This window comes from Cimex lectularius, unplaced genomic scaffold (assembly GCF_000648675.2).
Source record: "Cimex lectularius strain Harlan isolate CLEC.00 unplaced genomic scaffold, Clec_2.1 scaffold25, whole genome shotgun sequence".
Taxonomy (NCBI): domain Eukaryota; kingdom Metazoa; phylum Arthropoda; class Insecta; order Hemiptera; family Cimicidae; genus Cimex; species Cimex lectularius.
The window spans coordinates 1,385,553-1,407,567 of NW_019392633.1; the positions used below are offsets into that span (position 1 = coordinate 1,385,553).

Genomic DNA, 22,015 nt, shown 5'->3' on the forward strand with positions numbered 1-22,015 from the left:
AACTTATGGTGAAACAACCCTCACCAAGACTGGCAAAAGCATTGCCGCTATTGGAGAGGGCCAAACTCAGAGGTGTGGTAGGTCACTGGCATCTGAGAAAACATCTGCACAATATGGGCATATACAACGATGATCCCATTTGCAGATTATGTAATGAGGAGGAAGAAACTGCCACTCATATCATCTTCGAATGCAAAGCAACAGCTCAATGGAGATTTAACCTAATGTACGGAAAAAAATTAGGGAATCAAATTGCAGCAGCGACACTCAATGACCTGATACTTCTAAGGAGAAGGATTCAGTCTATTGCACTGAACTAAAGAACTAGGAAGGTACAATAAACCAGACGGGTGCAGTGCCTGGGGAGTGCAAACCCCGCTTCCTAGTATCCTTTTTTACCATATTCATTATTGCTGTAAAGGCGATCGACCAGCTGTTATTCAAAATATATTTTGTTGGGTCAGGGATGTGGTACAATGAATGTTCTGGTGTTGAAACTACGCCAAACTTTCAGTGTTTTATTTCACTTTCCTCAGGGCTCTACAACGGATACATATACATATAATATTTTATAATTGCTCATCTGTGTAAGTGACAACTTGTTTTTACAACTTACAGAATCTCTGTCAGTATTTAAAATTGTTTTCTCTTATCAACATGTATAAATATTTTTTCTCTCTTTTTGTCATTTCTTATACTAAATATATTGTTTTTTAGTAAATAAAGAAATGTAAGTTGTAAAAACAAGTTAATTTTTGTATTTCATTTTCTCAGATGAGCAATTATAAAATGTTATACGTATATGTACCCGTTGTAGAGCTCTGATGAAGGTGAAATAAAACACCGAAAGTTTGGCGTACATTAAGATCATTTGTGTGGTGATTAGTGACCGTTAGTCGATGATTATTCGGAAATCGTGAGATGCGGCCTGATGTGATGTAGGTTTCAGAAAAACATTTTCTTTATCTTGCCAACGTTTCGACCTTTATTGAGATCAGCTTCAGGGCTCAAACTGTTTGTTTTCAACATAATTGTGCCATTCTTGCGTGTGGTGTTGAGAGTGCCAAACACACTCTCCACACGACACGCAAGAAATGCACAATTACGCTGAAAACAAACATTTTGAGCCCTGAAGATTATCTCAATAAAGATCGAAACGTTGGCACGATAAGGAAAATGTTTTTCTGAAACCTGCATCACACTACACCGCATCTCACGATTTCCTAATAATAAACTAAGATCATTAATTGAACCACATCCCCGATCCTACCAAATATATTATTATTGCTGTTAATATTATTTTATTATGTTTATAAAACTAATTTATTTCTAATATAAGTACATAAAGCTCTGTTTGTACCTTTAAAATATGTAAAGAAAGATCAAGGCATTTGGGTTGAGTTATTGTTTTGATATTTAAATATTTGGTTCCAAATAGGATTAATAGCAAAATAACAGTTTACAACTCGAAAAAATGTTTTGCAAAGACGTAAAAATGGCAGTAAATTCGGTAACAGGTCGGCAAAATATCAAAGGTGGCTCCCGCCAAATCGTGAGTCGTAATGCGTCGCAACTTCGTAGGCCTAGGCCGTGCGTGACAGCTGTCAGAGAGAGAGGGAGTAAGAGTTTTACCTACCTCGGTCAGCAGAGAGTCTCAACTGAAATAGCGCGATTCTTTGCTGTGATCTTTTGTGATCGTCAATGTTATGTTTAAAAAGAAGACTGAATTGCCTGTCAGACCGAAAATGCCTCAGATAAACCAAGTTGTCCAGGACGTCGAGAACGCCCCACCAGACGACCCCGTCTTCGCCTCAGGTAATTTACAAATACGACGTATAATTTATTTAAAAACTTGTCGAGTTAGTTTTTCACTGCTGGGGTTAACGTTTAAAACAGTTCAAATTGTATTTCTGGAGAAAAAACAAAACACTGCTTTAAAAGTGTTAAACCGTGAGAATAGGTGTTAAGCCTATTTTTATTCCTGGGAAAAAGGGAAAAAGATGTAACATAAAAATGACAAATATATCAGTAAAAGGTGTAAAACAAAAGCCAAATATTACATACACTGATGAACAAAATTGATAAACCACCCTTAAATTTTGATGTACTTAGGTTTATTCATATTTTGCATACCACAAATAGGTTTGGTTGTAAAAAGAAGGCATTGAAAAAACTAAAGTTTATTACCTAGCCTAGTAAAAAAATTAATTAATAAAAATATAAAAAGAAACTTTTTTGTCCCTTTAATAATGAATATTTCCTCTTCTGGCACGAATCACGTCCGGTAAACGCCTTTGCATTCCTTGAAAAAGATAGCTGATAAAATCCCGAGGAATTCTTTCCCACTCATCAAGAGCAGCTTTTTCCAACTCGTCTAGGGTGTTAGGACTTAAATTTCGCCGGCGTACTCGTATTAAGTTGGCCCCAAAGGTGTTCGATTGGGTCTGAATCTGGACTTCGAGCTGGCCACAACATGCACTCAATTCCAACATCATTCCGATATCACGTGCTCTGTGGGGCCTGGCATTATCCTGCATTAGCAAGACTCTTACTGCTTGGGGGCAAATGGCACTACATGTTCTTCGATTATTTCTTGTAAGTACCCCTATGAAGTTAGAGGTCTTTCTCGCAAAACAACCAATTCGGTGCGGGCTGGAAAAGGCTTAAAGAACAGTGTCCCGGGGGACCCGTGGCGGTGGCGATGGGGTAATTTCTTTCTTTATTTATTATTATTACTATCCTTGAAATTTTATCATCATTATTATTATTTTATTTATTTTTTCTTTTCCTTCTTCTTCTTGTTTCCTCCATTGCCCATTTGTGGCGACCACCCGGGCGCTGTAGGGAGCCGAAAAGGCTTAAGGAATGGTGTCCTGGGGGACCCGTGGCGAGGGGGTAATTTTCTTTCTTTCTTTATTATTATTATCATCCTTGTTATTATTTTTTTTCTTCCCATCTGCTCGTTCATTCTGACCCCCAAGTTCAGCCGCTTCCGTCTATAATAAAAAAGCTAGACAAAGCACTTAAAAACTGTAAAGAGCCGGCAACGGCTTAGGAACAGTATACAAGAAGGCCAAGACGGTGCGGGCTGGAAATGCCACCTCAGAACATCACTGACCCACCATGGATGCCACTTGAGGATCATACAGCCTGGGACGTATCTTTTTCCTGAGCATCTCCATATGAAATTACGCCTATCTGAAGATTTGAGGCCGTCTCACCTCATCTGTAAAGAGAACTCCCCAATTTTCCAATGTCCAATTTCTTATCTCATATGACGTAATGCTGCGGTTTCGTAGAGCCTGATGAAGGATGAATCTATCATCTCTATGTGTAGACCTAGGTCCTTGTAAAAGATTGCTGATAAAATCCCGAGGAATTCTTTCCCATTCATCAAGAACAGCCTACAACATCAGAACTACATGTTCTTCAATTGTAAGTACCCTTGTGAAGTTAGCTATCTTCCTCACAAAACAACCAATTCAGTGCGGGCATCCAAGGAAATGCCACCCCATGACATCAATGAATCATCATGGAATGCCACCTGAGGAACCATATAGCATGGGACGTATCTTTGTCCTGAGTATCTCCATATGAAATTATGCCCATTTGAAGATTTGAGGCCGTCTCACCTTATATGTAAAGAGTACTCTTTTCCATTGTCCAATTCACTTGTTTCCATGATAATCGAGCCTGGAAATTTTCTGAGTGTGGTAAGAAGAGATCCACAAGCCGGGTGCCAGGCCTGTGGTTATTTTCACTGAGCCTTATTCACAGTTCAGGAGGAAATGAAACGATTCGGATTTGTCTTATCTGATTTCTTATCTCATATCACGTAATGCTGCGGTTTCATAGAGCCTGATGACGGATGAATCTATCGCCTCTCTCATCTGTAGACCTTGGTCAACCTTATACTGGCCTTCTAGCGCCAGAGAACCTTCCTCTTATAGTAGAGTGATTTACCTCTCCTGGTTTCTTCGCATTGGCTATATCCTCCTCTAATATTGCTATGACCCGACCCAGTCATACTCACTTAAATGCCTGGAGCCATTGAAAAAGTTTTAAGAATAAGAATAAATATCAAATGAAATCAACAAAGGAAAAAGATTAACTGAATGCGATCTTTAGGCGTAGCTGCAGGGAAGGGCATTATGCAATATGCTGACCACCCAAAACGCTCTATTCCAACCTTATTCAGCTAGTCATCCATAATACGTGCTCCATGGGGCCTGGTATTATCCTGCATTAGGAAGAATCTCTCACCTTTGTTGGTGGGGTGGGACAAATGTCCAAACCTGTGGCCGGCATTTCCAGATGATTTTATTTTTTTTATGAGACCAAAACCTAACGATTTTACAATGGCCAGTAATCACATACACTACGTGTGTGTGTGTATTCCAAGTTGCGTCATTGAATTTAAGAGATTAGACTGTTATGAGTTATGACCTGTTTTTACAAGGGTTCATAACAGCAGAGTCACCCTCAGTATGTCAGTGTTTAAAATATATTAAAAAAAAAAAAAAAAGAAGCTCATTTGTAAGTATATCGGGTTCGAAGCAAGGCCACTGGATTCGAATCCAGGGTGTTTAACCCTGCAGTTATAAGCTCCATGTCAACACCTAAACCATTGTCGCAACCAATGCCCCTACAACTCCATTTTGTAGATCAAAGTGATAACATTTTTTTCTTGTAAAATAGATGGGTGTTAAAAAGCTATTACTTAATTTTTAAAAAATAATTCTGGGTCGGTAATAAATATTTGGACTGTTTGTTTCAATTTGTTCCGTGTTTTATTATTTCCAGCTGGCATCTCACCGACGGATGAAAACAGTGGAGACAGTTTCTCCATCGCCCAAGAATTTATGGCTACAACACAACGGCTCAAAGAACTTGAAATGCTCTTGGTTAAACATCAGAATGAACTGAAGGAAAACCACAGAGAACTTCTCGAAATGGTGGGGACCATTCTACAGGAGGCGGTTACATTAAAATAAAACTTCTATTAAAAACTCTTGTTTATTTATAAATTAATTGTACATTACATGTATAAAGGCACTTTGAATTTGACATTAAGTTGTAACAATACTTTTTTTTAATATAAATATATAAACTTTCAACTAATTTCTATATATTTTTGATTATCCATACATATTATTTTATAATCACTATTTTGGACGGAATCGGTTTTCCATTTGATTGTTGAGTTTTTCAATACATGTACAACACCTGTGTCAGGTCACTAGAAAATGCTCCACCGCACCACTCTGTAAATAAAAATATATATAATTTAGCACGACTGCTAAATCAGACTTATTTATGGTTTATAATCTCTGATATGAACTGGCAAAATGTGACAACTATGTACATAAACAGAATTATTCCATTGTCAGATTACCTCTGATGAACCTATTTTGGTCATTTTACCACCTTCACCAGTGAAGTCGGTTAAATGAAAAATTTAAGGACTGTGCAAATTAATGATAGTTAAGCGTGAGCCATCCAACGTGGTTACGAATGCAACTAAACAGTGTGTGACATTTGCAAATGCAAATAATTTTCCATTAAATCAATTTTATGTGATACATAATTCATATAATGCATATATAACATATTTACAGAATGACCAATGTGAAAAGTACTAATTTTTAATAATTTGGCTAAAATTAATCCATGATTTACATTTGTGAATCTGACACTTTAAAACAAGGATGATCATTTATCAAATGACCACTTTCTTTCTTAACATATATGACAAGTTTAGTCAGGCACATTTTCAGTGCAAGTTTGGTGTTGGTGAAATAAATTTGACATAGAAAACCAAGGTGATCAATCTACATGTTCTACCACCTACCACAGACTTCAGTAAAATGTATCAAAATTCAAAACAAGGATACGTCACAAAATAATTATCTTACAAGGGGTCGACCAGGTAGGTGGGTCACAGATTTGGACCAAACTTTTTTTGATGGATTTACACTGCAAAATATCGGACACGTATCCATCACTTCTTGTTAATAGGCTCTGGTTTCACCAAAAAAATTGAAAATTTCTGTTTTTTTTTACCAGTCTCCTAGTTGAAATCAACTATGTGAATCATTATCATTTACAGCATTTTTTATTTAGATTGCAAGAAAAATATAGTAAAAGTTATGAAATTATTTAGTTAGTTATCTGTGTATTATTTCCCATTTTTATGCAAACACGTTAATTTTTCTTCTCAACCGTCTGCATAAAAATGTAAAATAAAAGAAAAAAAACAATATATAGTTTTTTGTTGGAAATAGTGAGTAGAAACACTTCCTGAAATTTTCGACACTTTTCACAATACACATCGACAAATATTCTTTTTACAGAAATAAGATTATACATTACTGTGAAAGTTTTAACTGACCTCATTGCACTCAAACGTTTCTTCCCTTTAGTATTATCAAACAAACAGGGGATCCATGGGCCTTATGGCCAAAGCATCAGCAGCCATTAACTCTAAATTAAAAACTACAAGTTAAGACGGCTTATAAAATAAATTTGTTATGTTTAAAGAGAAGAGATTAGTTAGAGATGTAAGATGCACAGGCAATAACATTCTTGAAGAATGATTCTTCAATGCAGAGCAAAGCTTAAGCTCTCTCTCTCGCAGGGGGAAAAAAAGTGCAAGCCTAACATTCCAAGAAGAGCGAATTCAGAATTTTTCCAAGCAATTCTTCCAATTGTTACTTTTCTATTTATCACAAAAGAATGGTTGTAGCTAGCACAAGGAACAGAGTTAAGACCAACACCCTTTATTTAGAAAAATATATCTTAATTGTCCTGAATGTTATTGTGTAATAATTTTTTGTTTTTATGACAACTTTTCAGTTTCATTGTACAACTTCGACAGACATACTCTATTCCATATTATTATTAATGTGTATTTAGTAAGCATAATTGACTGTTTTAAAATTTAATTAATTATACTTTTAATTTAAGGTCTTAGTTGAGATGAAACAGTTAGTGCCACGAGTGGGATTTAAACCCGCCTTTGCCAATTTCCAATTTCCCGGCCAAAAAAAGCCAAAGGTCATGAGTTCGAATCTCGCTCGTGAAACCAGCTTTTTCATATCACCCAAGACCTTAGATAAAAATGTAATTAATGAAAAATTTATCATTAATGTTTATCTTTTCTATTGTATTTCACAGTTAAATAAAACATTATCATTGATATTAACAAAAAAAATTACTGTTTATAGAAGCTTATTCATTATTTTAAGCTGATTGAAGATTTTTACACAAATTGAATCTCATTTATGTAATTATATACTTGTGTTAAATTGTTACATCAGTTTTTTCTATCTATATTTGTAAAACTAAAGAATATTATATTATAATAGTTTTAATATGTGTACTAAATTTAAAAAATTTTTAAATAATTTATTTTTAAATGAGTGCTTTAAATATATTGACTGCAGAGCAACGTTCTTGAGATATTTCTTTCTTTCCAAAAGGTAGATTGGGGATGAGGCCAATCTACCTTTTGGAAAGAAAAAAATATATTTAAACTGAGAAGGCTGATAAATCACCAAAGAAAATATGTGTTCTTGAGGTTGAATTTAGGGGGAAGTCTTTGAATTTCAAAGGAAGTTGTCTCACATGTATGAATGGCAGTTCAAAAAGTTGCTCCCATGAACATTCACAACAGACACCGTGTGTAAAAGAAACTCTAAAAAAAAATTAATATACTCTGCAATATAATTTAAATACTAAAATAGATAAAAACAAATAAATAATTAAAAATACATCAATTAGACATCCCTGAATACCAATAAATGGCACCCGGCATAAAGTTCTTGGGCAAGAGTGGGTTGTTGGGGCCTCCGTTCCGATTTTTAGGCAAACGGGGTATTACATACATTGTATAAAATGCATGATTATTTTTTCCCTGGACTTCTGTTGTCACAAACAGGACTTCTTAGTCAGCCTACTACTTCTCTTTTTATCGACTAGTAACTGATACTGAACCATATCAGCCCCGTACTCGAATTTCCATTAGCCCTCTCACTTCCTCATTATGTATGATGTACGAGTATCAGGGAGGATGCAATCAAAGAAAATACAAAAGATTGTCATCAAGCTTTCAGCCTATTTAATCCTTCATCACATCTATAAAATATAAACAATTGGCATTAAAAGATTTTTTTATCGTCCAGTGGCCCTCAGAGAGGAAACAACTCTACGGTTGGCATCTCAAATTCTTTTGATGCTATTTGTTTTCGTTTAAGTTATAGTTTGTAGTCCTGATTAAAGCATTAAATAGGCTGAAAGCTTGACGACAATCTTTTGTATTTTCTTTGATTGCATCCTCCCTGATACTCGTACATCATACATAATGAGGAAGTGAGAGGGCTAATGGAAATTCGAGTACGGGGCTGATATGGTTCAGTATCAATTGTTAGTCGATAAAAAGTGAAGAAGTAGGCTTACTTAGAAGTCCTGTTTGCAAAGTTGCTACTAATGCCATAAGAGAATTTAAAAAAGTTTACGTAGGGATGTATCACCACTTAATCAGTGAAAAAATATGTCAATATCACTATCGATTATATTTCTTTAAGGAATCTCAATTAAATGAAACTGATTTCTCAATTAAGCTCTTTTAGCACAGTGACAGAATGACATTTGATAAGAAAAGTTTTGGTTATTTAGTTATATTTTAGTGTTTGCCTTGTGTTATTGAAAATCCTTTATAATAATTATTTCCTCTCGAAAGCTTTTCTGGATCTTATTGATTCCGTCTACAAGAATAAGAACTGCTCTTACATGTATAAAGAAGAGAAAAATTTGAGATTGTTATACGATATATCCCTAATAATATTTGGCAATTTTACATCATTTTAAAGATAAAACTAACACTTAAATATGCTAAGTGAGGCTTTTGTGTATCCTAAATCAAAAATGAGTGCGACAGTTACTTTATAAGTGAAGTGCTAAGCAGTTGTGCACTCGGCTAAAGTATGTGCATAAAACAAAAAAAACATAATTTAATTAGTAGGTAAAGCATCAGAAAATAGAAACAGGGCTTACTTGATTTCAAGCATCAATATACGATATTGCAGGCTTTCTCTGCACCTTAGCTGCATGCACAAAGAAATAATTTGGTTAGTAAACAAAGGATTGTTCTTTTAGGGCTAAACAAATAAACAATACATAATATCCATTATATTTTATTGCACAAATATAATCCAACAATATAATAAGTACTTTGATTGTTAACATTACTTTAAAACAACACTTTTATAACTTCATAATTCATTAGTACGTTTTTGTATATATAATATTTAATTTTTTTCTCTATATTTTATAAAACACATTTGTAATGCTAATAGATTTATTCTTCTTCATTTTAAAAACAACTAATTGATTAATGATTTACATTTTTTATTTAAAATAAAAAAAAGGACGGCAACACAACACTAATACACACTAAGTTCTAAAAGATTCATTTAAAAAGTTGAATTTTTGGACGGATAGTTTCAATACGATGATACATTGATTTGTTTTTTCTTTTTAAACAGTATTGGCACATTTATGATGGAAGCATAATTTAAACACTTCATCAGTTTCTAAAGTAAAAATCTAAATCTATTAATAATAAGTGAAAAACATTGGTTTAGGACATGCAAGGAAATCCACTAAAACCGAACCATTTCTATCATAACCACAACCAAGGTATTAAGTACAAAGCTGGAGGGATTATCTTACAAAAGTGGAAGACAATTTTAAAAAAGGTCCCATTTAACACTTATTAATACTGTTTCAGCTCATCGGGAAGTTTGGAAGTGTAAAGAATCTAATAATATTTAACTTGCCTCTCGGTTTGTATTTGAGATGCGTCTCAATGAACTGGCAAGGGCAGGCGAAGAGGGTGCAGTGTCTCGGAGGACCAAGGGCTGGATCTGTTGCGCCTTCGCCCAGATCAAGTTTGCGTTTAACAAGCAGTTTCACCCAACGGGAAGAGTAGCGGAGCAACAGTAGATTAGCCCTTTCCTAGCACACACACCACCAACGGAACCATTAGGAAATTGAAACACAACAGAACAAACAAGCATGGTTTTATACCGTCCTCGCATGCACGAATGCCAAATTTTGTAATGGACAAAAAAAAAAATAGACAACATTCACACTCTTCACCTTTGATGAGGTTTTAACAGAAACTTATATAATATCAAATAAATCAATTTAAAAAAAAAAGGCACAGTTTTTACAGAAAGAACCAAAAGCTCCATTTTCCATAAGGAATGTTAATACAGGGAACCGTAAGGAGAATACACTTAATTTTAGATATTTGACGGAAATTAATGATCATTGACACTAACTACAACTTTTTCAAAACGGTGCATTGTTCAATTAAATCCATTTGTCGCAAGTTTCTAAAATGTTTAAAATCAATGAGCACGAGGTAAAAATATTTTAGTTTCTCATCTTTATAGAAAGAAATTTAGTACATAGAAGCCTGATCACAGCATGGGAATGTATCAGTTTTCATGTTTTATCCCCCACTATATTGGCAGGATAATTGTCTGTGTTTCTATCAGAACACTGAGTTTATTTGAGAAGGAATATTCACCAGAAAAAAATAATGTGTTGCAATGGCTGTCATTGGAATGATAATAGCGCAAGGAAGGATTGTACAGCAATAATAAGCACTGAAATTAACATTGATCATAAAGAGATAAACGAAAACATTTTGTTTGTTTTCAAGGGTGTAAATAAGTTGACAGGGCCCAAACTTTCAGCAAATGCGGTGCGAATTTTTTTTTCTCGGAAAAATTAAGGGTTAGAGTTGTTTAATAGATTTTCATGCCAGACATAAAATTCGACGTTTATAAAATAATTTCCAATTTTTCTACCAATCTAGCATTACTAAACAAACCAACTTTCTGTTTGCCATAAATCTACACATATATAAAATGTATAATGAAAATAAAATCTAATTGGGAATTTTCTTTAAACATGGGAATGTATGTCAGGGTTTTTTCCCTAACTTTATTGGCAGGATAATTATCGCTTAAGTGTTTCTTTTAGAACACCGAGTTTATTTGAAAAGGAATGTTCACTCACAAAACAGTAACGTGTTGCAAAGGTTGTAAATGGAATGTTAGTAGTTTAAGGAAGGAATGTACAAGCAATAATAAATATTGAAATTAGATCAATTAATTATACTTTTTTTCTAAGGTTGAGATGGATTAATTGAAATAATTAATACAATCAATTATCACTGCTAAGCACATACGGACTGAAATTACATTTGATAATAAAGTGATAAGCGAAAATCATTTTCAAAAAATTTCAAATCGAATAAATATTTTGATTATTTTCAAGGGTGTAAATAAGTTGATAGGGCCCAAATGTTCAGCCAATATGGCATAAAATCTTTTGCCCAGAAAAATTAAGGGTTAGAGTTGTTTAATAGGATTTTCATGCTAGGGGTAAAATGCGACATCTATAAAATACTTTCCAATTTAACTTTCAGTCTACATTATTAAACAAACCAACTTTGTTTGCCATAAATGCGTAATAAAAATAAATTCTAATTGGTAATTTGCTTTACACAAAAATTACACTATTTTGTTTTTAAAACATTTAACAATAAAATTTTCTTAAAACGTAAGACTTAGGAAAAACAAAAACAAAAAATATTTTCCACACACATAAATATGTTATTTCCAATTGTGAATTGGTATGTGTGAATTAGTTAGAAACTGTATCTATCGGAAAGAGAAGAAAACAGTTTCTTTTTTCCTTATTTAAAACAGAACATTTTCACCTATTTTTTAATCTACTTTTCAGGTAAACTTTTAGACTAATCTGTTGCCTAAAATTGAGAGACGTTAAACAAGACTATCCGACACCTCTTTCTCGCAACCAATCCGACCAACAAGGGCAGAAAACACGGGGATCTTTCGGCGGCTTGCTCGCCAGGTGCAAAAATATGTGTTGGCAGGGACAGAGCGCGGTTGACAGGTGGAGCGGGCAGGAGGGGTTCCCCAAATCCTCATCAAGCGTCCAGTCTAACCTCCTCCTCAGGTAGTCCTTGCACCAGCGTTGCAAATAACGCAGAAGCAATTGCTCGCCTTTAGCCTTTTCAATCAAAATTGAGATTATATTAATCAAACAACTCGCTCTGACTCTTCTCCCTGATTTTTTTTTATATTTTTCTTAAAATGTCAGTCAAATTTATCTTAAATTTTATACCTGTTTCCTGGATACTCGTGTAGTCTGTGATCCTTGAATGATGTAATCACTGTCCTCGATGTCCATCCTGTTCTTGAATTGTTGTCTTTTCTTTTTGTCTTCATGGCTTTCCTCCCTGTTTACGACTCTTCCTGCAGCCTCTTCCTTTTCAATAAGTTCTTGAAGTTTTTTCTGCAAGAGTAAATACTTTTAAATATTTATTAGTGAGAGCAATTTGATTAAAATCATGGACATCTTTCTACTAAATTTTTATTCTATTATAACCTACCTACTTCTTAAAATAACAAATAAATTTTAACAAATTTTAGACAAATTTGAGACATGAATGACCAATAAACATGTCAACTTTCCATTTTTATCCAAAACTATTCCTTTGATTTTATCAAATCTGAGATAATGGTTTCATTGCAGAACAATCCCTCATGATAAACTCGTGTAAATCAAAAGTATGGTGGTTTTCTAAACAAATAGGTCTAGCTGAAAATAAAAAGAACAACCCAGCCTCCTGAATCGATAACAGTTCCTAAACATGTTCTAAATACCCACATCGTTAAACCAAACGAAAACAGAAAAGCAGAGAAACTCACATCAAGGATAAATTTTGAAATTTTCCATGTTGTCTTTAGGGATGATGAACCTAAAATTTGGTCGTTAGTGATCATTTTGACCTACCTATCCTCAATGCATTGGTCCGTCAGATAAATTTTGGCGTTTTGACACACTGAAGATGGTGAAATTCTAAAACACATCTGACAATCCAGCGAGGATAGGCAGATCAAAATGATCACTAACAACCAAATTTCAGATATTAAGATATCTATTATATTATAATTAAGATAGTATTATAATTAAGATATTATAATAAGATATTTGTTTCAAATTTCATATATCAAAGTATTGCGTGATACTGATGAGTCTTTTCCGTTTTGAGACAAAAAAGTCAAACATTTGTAAATCTGATTTTTAGAGCTTATTAGTTTAAAAATTCCCTACCGAAGCGGTTGTCAAGGGAGAGAGCAAGTAAAAATCAGCCGGGGCTAGGAATTAAGTTTTCAGAGTTGAATATGGGAATTAGTCTTTTAAGGAGGAAACGTTCAAAGATTTTGGATATAAATTTAAATTAATAAATTTGAGTAAGAGAGCCTTTTGAATGTACATTTTTTTAAGTCTATGCAATAACCTAAGATAAAAAAAAAAAAAAAAAAAAAGGCCAATATATTATGCAATACTTAATTATTTTTAAATATTCATAAAAGCAAGTCAATTCTAAACCAACCAAATTATTGATATTGATTACATTAAAGATCCTACTTTGTTATTATTAAAAATTTCGAAAGTAGGATGATGAAATGTATTTTGAACAAGAATTACTCACCACACAATCAGTCACATCGAAGTAGATAAAGCAAAGATTCACTTTATGACAAGATATCTTGCCTCTATCATCAAGGCCAAGAATGATTTTATGACGGATCAAATGTTTGTTTACTTTTGCCATACAACGCTCGAGATTATGACTCAGCTAAAAGAAAAAAAAAAAGGAAAAAACGAACGATTAGAAAATAAAGTTGAAAACAAAAACTGAATATAAAAACTACCTTGATTTTAATCCACATACAAAAGAAGATTGCTGCAGCATTAAAGATTAACCAAAGTACTCCAAGGCCAAAAAGAATAAGCCCAGTCAAACCTGAGAACAGGAGCCCGAGAAGGACAGCAAAAGCAGAAAATATCCAGACTACAAGCACACGCTTGTAGCATATGTTGTACATTGTGAATCGATAGTCGTTTGTTAACAACTCCATTATTTGTACGTAGTCCTCAACAGTCAGCTAAAATTGTATTAAAAATTTTTTTTTTTTCAAAAATTCCATTTTTGTTTTTAGTTTAGAGTGAAATGTACTACTAAAATTCTTATATTAATATTAAATTGAACAAACAATTTTATTAAAATATCAAGCATAGAATAGACTTTTGTTTACAGAAAAGTTTTAGCTGTAATTGGGTCATTTAAATTAAAAATGTTTCGACATTTGAAATTAAATAAACAAAACATTGTTTGCTCAACGCAAACACGGCCGTGTAAGATTATGTAACAGTTCAAAAGAAGAAAACACATTTTTGTCACTTTCCTTGTTTCTCAAGTTATCTAAACTGGAAATCCATGTGAAATTATATCTTCTCAATTAATTAATTTAAGAGTATATCTGGAATATGATACACAATTTATAACACTAGCACATTTAGATGTATTATGAAATTAAATAAAACATTTTTAAGGCATTACCTAAATATTTAATTTTCATATTTAATATTGGAGGTCGTAACACTCACCGTCAATCCTTGAGCCATTAGTTCTTCGGGGACGAGTTCAGGCCTGAATTGAGCCGGTGTGATCCAAGGGAAATTCGTATTCACGGGCAACAGAGTAACAATAATATCACCATTTGCTAAACAAAACAAAAAATGTAAAATGAGAATAAACTCAGGTAAAATGACCGAGCTTCAATTAATTCAGCCAACAAATACTTGTTGCTGCTTCTAAATTCTTTCTAATTGTTGTATGTTTTCTAGATGAATTTTGACACATTAAAAAATATTTCACAACTGTACATTTAAAACTAAGAAATTATCTTGTTTTTTTAATTTAAAATATTTATATATAATATAGATTGTCTAGAAAATAATGCAGGTGTTTGATTATAAAATAAAAACAATTAAGTAAATTTATTTTTTATCTTGATCATTCTATTCCTCAGATAGAGACAACCAAAACACATTTTCATACAAACTAGTCCATCATAAAAAAAAATTTAACAACCTATAGCATAGAATAACAATAATAATACTATCAATGTAAGATAAAAGTTTATGAATTAAATAAATGATTTTAAACATTTTTATTAATTAAAATACCTTCCATCAATTACAATACTCACTCCCTGTGTGATGGCAACTGCTCTATACCTCTGATTAGAATTTAAGGGTTTTGAGTCTTTATTACTAACAAATTCTGTAAACGCATTTTCTAACAAGTTTTTTTATGTCATAAATGTTGTCTAGGTGTTTAAAAATATGGTAGTCGGTAGGCGAGAGGTCTGGAAAATATGAAAGATGAGGCAGAACCTTATAACCAACAATTTCGTGTTGTCACATATGAGGTGGGGCCGAGCATTGTCATGCAACAGAATCGGCCTTCTCCGATTGAACAAAAATTTCTGGTGCATTGCTTCAATTTGAGAGCAATACATTTTGACATTGATTGTTTCGCCACGTTTCAAGAAGCTGTAATCAGTCCAAATGAAGCCCACCAAAGTCACATCACCTTTTTTTTAAATAAAATGGGGGCTTTGGAAAAGGTACTGCTTCTCCTTTGTCAAGCCACTGTCCAGAACAACTGCTATTATCATTGAAAATCCACTTTTCATCACAAGGAACAATTCTATCCAGAAAGGGTTCATTTCTGTTTTGGCAAAGTGTTGGACAAACTTCATAACTTTTTTTTTTGGCGGTTGTTTAATACACGAGGAACCTAACTTTCAAGCTTTTTTCACCTTTTCAATTGCCTTAAGAAGGGTCGATTTGCTAACTGAACAACTCCGTGCAAGTTCTCGAACAGTTGTTCTAGGATTTTAATCGACCAAACATCACAGAAAATCATCATCTATGGAAGAAATCCTTCCACGACCTTCTCTGTCTTCAAGGCTAAACTCTCCTTTTCCAAATTTTTAAACCATCTCTGAACATTGCTCTTAATCACACTGCCACTGCCCCAGAGTGCATTAATGTTTCTGGCCATTTGTGCAACTTTCTGAAAGAGTTTAAACTCACAAAGCCAAATTACGTGAAAATCATGCATTGACATCTTAGTAAAGATGAATTATTTCCACGTATGAAATGCTACTGAAGTAAACAAACATTTTTGTTTGGAAGATGATTAAAAAGTGTTGACATTCGTACTAAAGATTAACATAAACAGTTTATTGTCTAGAGCGGTAATTGAAAGAAAGCATGAAAACTTGCATTATTTTCCAGACAAGCCAATAATTTCAATTTGTTACAGATATTCTGGGCTGTTGTAGATAAATTTAGAGCCAACAAAATTAATCATATCCAATTATTGTGTATCCCACAGTATATATAATTTAGATGGTTGATGGGCAAGTGTTCCATGGGGTTAATTTTGTATTATTGCAGATGTGTTACACTCAACGACCCAAACTGAGTTACTCCTGCCTCCTAACCATAAAAATGAAAAAAAAGCTAAACAAATTTGTGAATTATGTAAGCCTAAAAAAGATTCCTCAAGTATATAATTTATTAAGTCTACCTGATAAGTAAATTTTAAAGGTTTTACTTCTAAAATAAAAGAAAATCAATGAATTTATTACACTTAAAATATTGAAGTTAATAGGTTTTATTGAATTATATCTGCTTATAAAATTATTCACCAGATGACACTTTCAAGCTCACTGATAATGAAGTTATTTTAAGGAATTTATTTTTGCTGAACTGGTCGGAATTTGACGTTGTCTTATCACACTTCCATTGTGTAAGAAATAAAAATCAACACCTATGTTTTGCAACCGTCTCCAGGGAAATAAAATTTTTATTAGACTATCCCATTTTATTTGCAACAGTTTCAACATGTAGCGTACAAAAATGTCAACTTACAGAAACCCTGCCTGACGACACCTGTCGACGGTGCAGACCCGTTGGTCGGTTCATGAAGGTCCACATCGACGACATGGTCATGTTCGACGGATGACCTGTTGAGACTCCTGTCCACGGTTATTTCCACTGATTCCGTCGGAATGACAGCTGCAGTCGATTCTGTTTCAAGCCTTGAGCCTTAAAAACAAGCAAAAAAATCACTATTTTTCCTTATTTTTTTAATATTTTATTGTATTTTAAGTAAGCCTCTTACCATTTAGTTGCTTAGTATCTTTATTAGACTCTTCATCGAATTGGACCCATTTTTTCGTCGGAGACGTTTCTGTTTTAACTTCTACTTGAGGATTCATAATTAATACCTAGAGGCAGAGAAAAAGATATAGGCTTTTAGAAAAAGCACGTCATGAGGATTGGAAACGTCATTTGAAAACGGCCAAAACAAATATTTCTGCATAATTCCGTTGTGACGTTCCCACGTCCTAGACCTACTTATGCGCTTCAATGGGTGAACAGGTGGGAACAGGATTCAGGTGGGAAAAAGCTCCGACTTACTTGTTAAGTTGATTAAAAGCCGTTTTAGATTGAATGCTGAGCTTTTGAAGGTGTTCAGACTTCAGAGGGAAAGCCACTCGGTGACGGACTGCATGGGCGATCGCTCAGAGTCGCATTGCCGTCGCGAAGGTAGCAACCGTCGAACGCCACTACAGGACCACAGCAACTCGGGCAAGTGGGATTGGCACTCTGGCAGTGGCCCGTTGGGCGAGTCGCCGCCGAGCCCCTTCTCTAAATGATTACACGTCGACGTGGAGCCGTCGTCCTTCTCAAGAGACATCTTCCGTCACATCGACAATTTAGACAATTTTGTGGTCTTGTGATCGACTGGAAAGCAACGCGATTTTGTCAAAATTGGCTCTCATCCACTTATTCAAAAACTCTTTCAATTTTGTTATATAAAGCAGGAGTCGGCAAACTACCGCCCACCACTGTTCTCAATCGGCCTAGTTAATGTTTGAATTAATGAATAATTACCAATTTATTTAATATTATCTTAAAGGTACAAATAGTGCTTTAAGCCGTCTTACTATACATATCTTAGAAATAAATTCGGTTTTATAGCCATGCTAAAATAATAATAATAATAAAACATAATAAAATACACAAAACAATTAAATACACTAGATATCGTGGTCCGCTTGACTAATTAATAAATTTCAATAACTTAAGGTTTTTAGTTGAGATAAAAAGTCAGTGTCACGAGCGGGATTCGAACCCACGACCTACGGCATGATACGCCGCTACTCTACCACTTGAGCTATCGTGACCTCGATCCACTCGGACACCAACTTCCCATTTCAACCCCACCTTTTGAATTTTCCCTCCTTTTTGCCTTTTTAAAAAAAAAAAAAAAATCAAGTAGATTACACGACATTTGAAAAATTCCAAAAAGGAGGGAAAATTCAAAAGGTGGGGTTGAGTTGGGAAGTTGTCCGAATGGATCGAGGTCCCTATAGCTCAAGTGGTAGAGCAGCGGCGTATCTAGCCGAAGGTCGTGGGTTCGAATCCCGCTCCTGACACTGGCTTTTTTATCTCACCTAAAAACCTTAATTAATTGAAAGATATAAAACAATAATGACTAATATATTCTTTAAAATAATTATTTGGAGATCGTGAGAAGCGATCTGGTGCGACGTAGTTTAGAAAAACATATACACTCTCACCACGACATAGTGAAATGACACATCTAGACAGAAAACAAACACTTTCAGCCCTGAAGATGGTCTCAATAAAGATCGGAACGTTGGCACGGTAAAGCAAATGTTTTTCTAAACCTACGTCACATCAGACCGCATCTCACGATCTCCAAATAATCATTCATTAACGGTCACACACTTTAAAATAATAATTATTTTTTTAGTCCTCTTTTCAGATGATAATAAATATGTTATTAGAAAAAAAGTTACAAAGGTAGCGTGGCAATGCACCAAGGCCCTCAACACTATTTTTTATACCACTAATCCGGAAGTCCAGCTCGGAACACTAATTTTCTGCTCAATTACACTATAAAAATTAATATACTAAAATCATGATAATTGGCTCAAATAATTAATAAGAACTGTTTTATATGTTTTAATATTAGAATAAGGAATTTTTTTCTTGCTCAGGCGTTGCTTCAAAATGACTACCAACAGCAAATTGGATTAAGTAGGGCTTCTTCCACGATGGAATAAAAGAAAATAGAAAACGCTTCCGTCAAGTTTTACGATTAACTGACCATGAAATCTATTTTAAAACTGATTTAAAAAAAATGAATTTATTGTTTAATTATCAATGATTTCAGATCGTTTATGTTCTGCACGAAACGTAGAAAGAATATTTCGATGTTGTCTTTGCCTATTGGAGTCCGACGGATAAAATTTTTTTTACGATCATTGTGATCATCGATCTATTACTTTTTTATATTGGATAATGTTTTAAATGGTGTAAATGACGTATTGAGTTTTTGATTTGTGTGCTCGCCAGTTTTTCAGGTTCATGTTTATTTATAGGTTTACAAATGTTCAATGTTCTTAATCTGGTCTGTGTTGTTCAAGTGAGTTGTGTAGTTTGATTTCGTTGTCCCTAAATGAATTCATGCATATTCTTTGTATCTGTCTTACATTCCGTCGTGTCTGATTGTGTTTGTATTTTTTAGAGCATGTTTTGTGCCTAATTTGTTAAATTGATTGTTTGGTCTGTAAGTCTCTGTGAATGTCTGTTTTTGAAATGTTTTGTTTTTTGTATGCGTTTTTGTTTTATAGTTTATTGATTGTGAGAAAATCACACAATAATTAACCTTGTGAAAAAATGTAAGAAGGGAAACAATTATATTCACGAAGTCTATCAAAAAGGGGAATCTTATTTAACTTCATATTTTTATCGTGATGTCTTGTTGACGTTTCATTATTTTATTTATGTTCGCTGTATTTTTTTTTTTTTTTTTTTTTTTACATTCATCTCACGTCCGTTTCATATGGACAGAAAATATACGCCCTGTTGTGAGACTCTCATTGAGGCACAAATAATCTCAAGATTATAGAAAACATTAGGTACAATTTATTTATCTAAACATCTTTTTGTACAAAATTAGCGCATTGGTCAATCAAAAATAGTTATATATTAATTTTTGTCAGTGAAAAAGGCGAGAAACTTGCTGTTTAACAATGTTCTTAACAGAACTTAACATCATTTTCGTAGTATTAGTTCTTTCGTGGCGGTGGTGGATTGTGTCCTTAATGGCAGGATTGGTACAATTGACTGTGGAAACTCGCCGGTGGAAATCAGTTTCACGCATATCCAAATCTGTTTTGTGACTTTAATTTCGGGCAAGGTCATATTAGTAGCTAGTATTAGGAACTATTTGCTGAACCACCGCATTCCCCTTCCGGTCGGATTTGAACGGACTGTAGAAATTTCCTGAGTACGGATTTTTAATAGTCCTTAATCTTATTTTACATAAGGTTCCATTGTACCATTTGATTAATTTAAATAATTCTTCCCCGAGCTTTTCACGCTAATCACAGGAAGGGAGATGAAATTTGGCAGTACAGCGTCATTTGCGAGTTGTGCTATTGGTAAATGATGTCGGAAATGCTAGGTATAAGTACATGTAAAAAATGCCTACAAACTTGTAGTCAACTACTTTCCTCATTTTTAGTCATGTTCACTGTTGATTAACTGTGAAAGAACTCCCTCTGGTTGTCTTTTATAGGGATTAAAAGCTGAAACCACAACAATTTTTTAACGAGGGTTCGCAACAGCAGAGGTTATATCAACCCTCGAGCTGCCGGTGCCAAAAACAAAGCCCATTTGTAAGTATGTCGGGTTCGCTGCATTCGAACCCGGGACCTTTACCTTACAGTGATGAGCGCTGTGTCAACGCCTAAACCGTCGCCCCCTGATATTAAATTATAAAAAAGTAAATAAATTCAATAATCACAACGTGTTAAAACCTGAAACTATAGGTGATTCAGCCTTCAGAGAAACAGGGCTTCATACCAGAAGGCCAGGACCGAGTCGACCTAGGACAACAGACGAGAGGCGATGGATTCATCTGTCATCAGGCTCTCCGAAACCGCAGCATTACGGAATGATGTTATGATTTATTATTTATTAAGGAGATTAAACCAGCAGATTCGAAATGGCTATTTTCTAACTCAAGGAAGGGAATTAGGAGGCTGATAGGTATCCTGACGGGCCACTACCCACTGAGAAGACACCTCTCCGTAATGGGTATTCTACCAGATCCCTTTTGCCGTTTTTGCGAAATAAAAGAAGAAACGGCGCGGCACTACCTCGCAGAGTGTGATAGGTACGCTAGGTCTAGATTTGAAACTTTTGAGGGAGAGGACATCACCAAATCACTCCCCGAGATTAAATGGTCCAAAATCTTGGGGTTTGTCAACAGGTCCAAGAGGTTTACGCAGGACACGTGAGCCGACCCAGTCCCGGACCTTTTAGGGACGGGGTACGAGACTACTCGGGCATTTAACCCCTCGGGACTTGGTCGCCCACCCTGCACAATATATACATATATAATTTATACTGTATAATGTAAAGATGATATTGTATGTGTTTATTATTGGGTTGTCCGGAAAATAATGCATGACAACTCTCGGCCCCCCACGTCTCACATGTGACAACACGAAAACTGTTGGATGTTGGTTATGAGTTTTGCCTCACCTTCCATATTCTTCAGACCTCTACGCCTTTTTTCAGACACCTGGACAAGCTTACGACATTAAAAAACCTATTGATAAAAAGTCGTTAGAAAATGCGTTTACAGAATTTGTTAATAATGAAGACTCAAAATTTTATTCAGAGGGAAGGTGTCATCACGTTGAGAGAATGAAAGTATTGGAGGGTATTTTAATTAATAAAAATGTTTAAATTCATTTATTCAATTTTTTTACTTTGTAATCATAAATCTGCATTATTTTCCGAACAACCCAATATAAAAAATAAATAATGATGGGACATGCAGGTAGGATGAGCTCCTCTTCATCGGTATGCCGTTAGGCCGAAGACGGGTTGCCCATGGCGTGGAGGGGCCTAAACGTGTACACTTCACACCCCTTCC

At 34.4% G+C, this 22,015-nt stretch overlaps 2 protein-coding genes and 1 non-coding gene across 8 annotated transcripts; 1 reads left to right on the top strand and 2 right to left on the bottom strand.

The window, feature by feature from the left end:
- Positions 1-1,563: 1,563 nt before the first annotated feature.
- Positions 1,564-5,121, top strand: LOC106668778 (UPF0449 protein C19orf25 homolog). Its single transcript, XM_014397864.2, has 2 exons — positions 1,564-1,815; positions 4,804-5,121. Exons 1-2 carry the CDS (start codon positions 1,707-1,709, stop codon positions 4,992-4,994), a joined length of 300 nt encoding a protein of 99 aa, XP_014253350.1. The 5' UTR covers positions 1,564-1,706; the 3' UTR covers positions 4,995-5,121.
- LOC106668777 (transmembrane protein 268) lies at positions 4,804-17,657 on the bottom strand. 6 transcript variants are annotated; one of them, XM_014397861.2, is made up of 10 exons: positions 17,452-17,656; positions 17,153-17,258; positions 16,900-17,076; positions 14,560-14,675; positions 13,824-14,057; positions 13,601-13,747; positions 12,226-12,396; positions 9,840-10,017; positions 9,055-9,104; positions 5,175-5,264 (listed from the first exon to the last, which is right to left on the bottom strand). In XM_014397861.2, the coding sequence occupies exons 2-9, from the start codon at positions 17,247-17,249 to the stop codon at positions 9,061-9,063; spliced, it is 1,164 nt and encodes a 387-aa protein (XP_014253347.1). In that variant the 5' UTR covers positions 17,250-17,258; positions 17,452-17,656; the 3' UTR covers positions 5,175-5,264; positions 9,055-9,060. The 6 variants fall into 6 exon arrangements, with proteins under 6 accessions (XP_014253346.1, XP_014253348.1, XP_014253347.1 ...); XM_014397859.2 differs by lacking the exon at positions 9,055-9,104 and adding an exon at positions 6,392-6,483 and having other exon boundaries at positions 5,176-5,264; XM_014397860.2 differs by lacking the exon at positions 9,055-9,104 and having other exon boundaries at positions 4,804-5,264.
- Positions 17,658-18,148: 491 nt separating this feature from the next.
- Positions 18,149-18,221, bottom strand: Trnad-auc. The gene has a single exon. It is a non-coding gene; the product is annotated as a tRNA-Asp (tRNA).
- Positions 18,222-22,015: the final 3,794 nt, after the last annotated feature.